The sequence below is a fragment of the Sapajus apella genome, unplaced genomic scaffold, assembly GCF_009761245.1.
Source record: "Sapajus apella isolate SASKATOON/1434 unplaced genomic scaffold, GSC_monkey_1.0 scaffold16, whole genome shotgun sequence".
Classification (NCBI taxonomy): domain Eukaryota; kingdom Metazoa; phylum Chordata; class Mammalia; order Primates; family Cebidae; genus Sapajus; species Sapajus apella.
This window is the reverse complement of record NW_022436956.1, coordinates 27558235-27564052: the sequence shown is the minus strand read 5'-3', so window position 1 is coordinate 27564052 and position 5818 is coordinate 27558235. Positions and strand designations below refer to the sequence as shown.

General features: G+C 39.6%; 1 protein-coding gene across 3 annotated transcripts in view; it reads right to left on the bottom strand.

The window, feature by feature from the left end:
• Nucleotides 1-1861, bottom strand: part of CWF19L2 (CWF19 like cell cycle control factor 2) — a 112767-nt gene extending 110906 nt beyond the window's left edge. For 2 of the 3 annotated variants that reach the window (XM_032285700.1, XM_032285699.1), the window contains exon 1: nucleotides 1641-1861. In XM_032285700.1, coding sequence (XP_032141591.1) covers nucleotides 1641-1745 — 105 coding nt within the window. In that variant the 5' untranslated portion in view covers nucleotides 1746-1861. The remainder of the gene's footprint in view (nucleotides 1-1640) is intronic. The other variant, XM_032285698.1, reaches the window with a different exon arrangement.
• Nucleotides 1862-5818: the final 3957 nt, after the last annotated feature.

Genomic DNA, 5818 nt, shown 5'->3' with positions numbered 1-5818 from the left:
AAAAAAAAAAAAAAAAAAAAAAAAAAAGAGAGAGAGAGAGAGAGAAGCTGGCAATTGATCCAACTGTTTTTTCACAAAAAAAAGGAAAAAAAAAACCTATGTCATTTTTATATAAAAATATGCACTTATGAATGAATATCTACTCCTTGCCAGGAATTTGCTTCTCCAGTGTGGAAAACATTAAAAAAACAAAACAAAATCTCTCCTGCATTTACAATCTCCAGTGATTTGATGCAGCAATCAGAGAAAATCGAGGAACAGAGTCCAGGCCCTCCTGTTTATCTAAGCTCCCTACCTCAACATGACTTGGAATCCCTTTTCCCTTCACCATTCCCATGGCTACTGCCTTAGACTTTTGCAACATTTAGACAGACATCCATGGCTTCAATATGCAATGCCTATACCCCAAAACTCAGCCCCCAAATGCTTCAGGAGGAATCATCTTTGCAGAAAGAAAAGATCATGCTGGTAATTTGTATTCACTCTTCAACAATGGTCAAATGAAGCAAGTTTTTTCTAGGAAATCGTTCCTGCCCTCTCTTTCTTTCCCTATAACTCCAAAGGTGCGTTTGGTCCTTTTCAAATTCTATGCCTATCTCTACTGTAAGATTTATCTCAGCTTACAAACCTTACTCCAAAAGCTGCTTAAAATACCAAAGAGAAAAGGATAAATCATATGATATATATATTATATATATGTAAACATTACTTTATATACATATTATATATATATATACACATATTACATACGTTGAAATTAGGAAACAATGTCAACATTTTACCTATCCAAGACTAATCGCCCACTCTTCGCCTTTAAAATCTGGCTGTAGTCATTTTCTCCTGTGAGTCTCCTCTCTCTCTTCTCCGCTGGCTCCTTCTCATCTGCATTTAAACTGGTTTAAAACTCTTTCAACTTAAAAACTATCACTGAACTCTCCGTTGCTCTCCCAACTACAACTTTTCCCTTTCATTGCCACATTTCTTAAATCTTGAATAGATTGTCAGATAATTCAGTAGCTTACTTTCTCCATTCTTTTTATGTTACCTCTATGCATCTGAAGTTTAGTGAGAAACAATGTTTCTCGATCTTTTGTGAGAGGCTAAATATGCTGGGATTCGTGTTAACTTTTGTTTGGATCATCATTTTGTTTGGATCGATAAGGGCTTACAGTAAGTCTGGAATTGATACCAAAATAATCAGAAGAAGGAAAAGTCAAACTGAGTTTATTCAAATGTGACTTATATGTGTTCCAGAAAAAGGAAAATGTCATTTCAGATACAGCAGTAGCAATGACTGAGGCTGACAGACGTGATGACAGAGTCATTGAAAGCCGCAGGGGACCTACAAAGTGTGCAGTGCGAGTGATAGAAATGTAAAGAATGGATAACTTAAAAGGTAAAGAAACTTGGAGAAAAACAGAAAGATCTCCGTGAAAAGAGAATGAGCAACTGAGACCTGCCAGAACATCTAAAACCGGAATATTCAAAAGGCTTTACTGGTATTGCAAAGGAAGACCTCACCCAAATTAAGGTGAGATTCAGTACTGACGAGGTGAGGGGAAGGGGTGGGTGGGCTACCTTACGGGAACTGTCAACTCCTACAACGCGAAATAACTACAAAGGCCCCAAAACAGAGGTACCTGGCGCAACACCTCGGCTCTGGCATTCCGGGTCTGTTCTTTCCGCTCTTCGATACTCTTCGCACTTTCAAATCTACCACTAGCAGCCGCCATACTTGTTGCCATCGTAAAGCTAGGAAGCCGTACGTAAAGTCTAGTTCACGACGGTCGTGATTTAATAAACAAACCAGGACTTCCGGACCCGGGGAAGGAGGAGCGCCGCTTTACCAGCAGAGCATGCGCACTTCTGAGGTCGCTTAGGGTTGGGATTACTGCAGCCCAGGTTTTAAAGACCTGAGAAGTGGTAGAAGGGTTAGTGCTTTCGGGTGTTTGGGTTCGATTGTGAGTAGGATTAATACCCGTATACATTTATTATACATTTTGCACTATATTAACAACTTTCTCACCAATTTCGTCTTAAAATCATCGGAGTAAGTTAGGAACTCCTGGAAGTTAACTTGGTACCTCTCAAAGTTTTCTGCCGAAGTACCCTTTGTCGCCAGAGCATCATCTCCCTGTGCTGGAGGAATGGGATGAAGGGAGGCTGCCAGAAAAGTAGTGGAAGCTGGCAAGGAAGGGCAGAATTGCTTCGAAGATTCAGTGTTTTGTTTTGGTGGTTTTTATTTAGCATATGAAACAGTCGTGAATTTTGCATTGCACTTAACACTTTATCCGTGGTTTACTTCAGTTGTTAGAAGTTTACATTATTTTTTTCTCTGACCTCATTATTCACCCATCCATCCAAGCACTTTTCATTACAGTGGGCAGTTATTATTTATTTGTGCGGGGATTTCTTTCTTTTGATTTACGGATGTATCGCCCAAACATAAAACTTTTATGTTCATGAAGAATAAGACATTCTAAAGTGATGAAGTGCTTTGAGAATTTAAGACACTAAGCTTACATTTATAATTATAAAGAAAAAGGCCAGGGAATTAATTATAAACTAGATACGTTAAAGACACTAAAAATAAGTAACAATCGAAAGTTGAGGTAAATACTCTTTCTCTTCAGGTTTCATAAAATCTAATGCGTGTTTGCAAGAAGCTTTCCAAGAGTTTCTGCATTCACTACCATTCTATGACAGTCTAAATCTTGAGCACACAATGGTTACTGTTTGATATGCAATAGAAAGTATTCCTTTTAAAAAAAAAAATGTAATTTACTAATTGACCTTACAAGGTAATATTTAATCAGCTGACTACATTGACTAATTTTTGTCATAACTAGCATTTATGTCTTTTCAGATTCTCTTGGAATTCAGAAAAGCATCCACTTCACTATTGTGCATCAATTCAATAAAAATAAAAAGTTATTATATTAGAAATGTGTGTGTTTTAATCAGTTCTGGCTGCTATAACAAAAATATCATAGACTGGATAGCTTATAATAAAAACAAGTATTTCTCACAGTTCTAGAGGCTGGAAAATCTAAGAACAAGGTGTTGGTCAATATGCTGTCTGGTGAGGGTGTGTCTTGGTTCCTAAAGTGCAATATTTTGGCTGTGTCTCAAATGGCAGAAAAGGGGAGAGATCTCCCTAGGACTTCTTTTATAGGAATTCATGAGGATGCCGCCCTCATGACCTAATCACTTCCCAAAGTCCCTACCTTCATGTACCTGCACATTGGGAATTAGTTTCCAACACAAGAATTTTTGGGAAACAAGCATTCAGTCTAGAGCAATGTGCAAAGTGATATGAAGAAAACTTTAAAATCTCGCGTAGGCTCCCCAAAAGGACTACAACAAATGGAGAGGTATACCATTTGCTCAAAGAAAACAACATTATAAAAAATCATTTCTCTATAGTTTGTAAATACCATGCAATACAAATAAAATTACCTACAAAAATAATATGTTGGGGTTAGAGAGGGGAACTAGATATATTAAAATAGAAAGAAAAAGCAGGTTTTTTTGGCTCGGTTTGCTATTTGGCCACACCTAATACAAATCTAGTCCCATGGCTTCATCAAATAAAGAGTAATACTATAAGGAGCCTAAAGTAGCTGGTCCAGGTTTGATGTAGTTGGTGAAGGAACCAAATTGTTTCTCGTTTTTTGCTTTGTTGCAGTCTATGTTGCAGTCTCTTTGTAGTCACAAGGAGGGTATCACATTGTTTCACATCTGTTCATGGCATCTGATAAACACAAGAATAAAGGGAAAGGACAAAGGGTAAAATGTGAATGCTTGCTAAGCTGGCCTCAGTTTTTATTAGAAAAATGATGGCTTGGCCAGGCGTGGTGTCTCATGCCTTTAATCCCAGCACTTTGGGAGGCCAAGGCGGGTGGATCACGAGGCCAAGAGATCAAGACCACCCTGGTCAACATGGTGAAACCCCGTCTCTCCTAAAAATACAAAAATTAGCTGGGCATGGTGGCGCACGCCTGTAGTCCCAGCGACTCGCGAGGCTGAGGCAGGAGAATTGCTTGAACCCGGGAGGCGGAAGTTGCGGTGAGCCGAGATCGCGCCATTGCACTCCAGCCTGGGTAACAAGAGCGAAACTCCGTCTCAAAAAAAAAAGCAAAGAAAAAGAAAAGTGATGGCTTTACCTGAAGCCTACTTCAGTTTTTTTTTTTGTTTTTTTTTTTCATTTAAATCTTGTGATTCAGAAATAGTTCACATGGTCACAACTACAAAAGTTTTCATGAAGATTGCAGGACGGTTGCGTTACAGAATGTCACTCAACTTGGGTTTGTCAGAGGTTCTTTTGTGTTTAAATTCAAGTTAGGCATCTTAAGCAGGACTATCGCAGAAGTCAGGCTGTCTTACTGCATCCTGATTTCCATTTATTCCATTACTGCTGATGTTAACTCTGATCATTTAAATAAAGTGGCATCTGCCGAGCTTCTCTGCTGTAAAGTACCTCTTTTCCCTCTATAATTATTAATTATTCTGTGAAGTGGTTCTTTGAAACTATGTAAATTTTGTACCAGATTTTCAAGTTATTTATTTTTATATAATATGGACTCATAATTTCTCAGTGGATTCCTGTTTTTATTTAGAGAGATAAAAAATAGTTATCAGTATTTATTTTGATCCTCAAATTGGTGCAGGTTAGGCCAGTGAGAGCCCTTGCAAGTTGGTTTCTGTGTCCTTTAGACATGCACCCACATTCTTTTACCATTTTCTTTTTTTTTTTTTTTTTTTTTGAGACGGAGTTTCACTCATGTTACCCAGGCTGGAGTGCAATGGTGCGATCTCGGCTCACCGCAACCTCCGCCTCCTGGGTTCAGGCAATTCTCCTGCCTCAGCCTCCTGAGTAGCTGGGATTACAGGCACGCGCCACCATGCCCAGCTGAATTTTTGTATTTTTAATAGAGACGGGGTTTCACCATGTTGACCAGGATGGTCTCGATCTCTTGACCTCGTGATCCACCCGCCTCGGCCTCCCAAAGTGCTGGGATTACAGGCTTGAGCCACCGCGCCCGGCCTTCTTTTACCATTTTCTTACTTTCTGGTAGAAGATGATCCAGGCTCATCTTGTACTTTTCTGTATAAGTCCTGGAATCAGCTCTTTTTTCCAAGAATCCTGAGCTTATTTTAGTTTAAAATGGTATTCAGAAGTTGTCAAAACAAAATAAATCCAGACAGGTAAAGAAAGACTTAAAGACTATTGAAATAGGGGAGAGAGAGTATTACAACAGGGAGAACATTCTGAAACTAAGATCTATAAAAGTCTCAAAGGTTGGGAAGAAATAACTTTTCTTTTTTCTTCTCCTTCTTCTTTTTTTTTTTTTTTTTTAAGAGGCAGAGTCTCACTCTGTCTCCCAGGCTGGCGTGCAGTGGCATCACTGCAGCCTCAAATGCCTGGGTTCAGACGGCACTCTAACCCCAAACTCCCGAGTAGCTAAGACTACAGGCATGCTCCACCAGGCCTGGCTAATTTTTTTTTAATTTTGGTAGAAATAGGGTCTTGCTGTGTTGCTCAGGCTGGTCTCAAACTGCTGGGCTCAAGCAAACCTCCTGCCTCAGCCTCCCAAAATGCTGAGATGACAGGGATAAGACACCATATCCTGCCAGGGCTTTTATAGGGAGGAATAAACAAGGCTAGAAATACCCAGGTTTAAGGGAGTAGGCTGAGCAGGCAGCGTGACAGTTTCCTGTAGCACAGTGCCGTTTCCTGTAACCCAAAGGGTAGAGAGATTTCTTGATGGTCGTGGTTTTCCTGGATCATAGGATTCGGGTAAAGGTCAAAATTGGC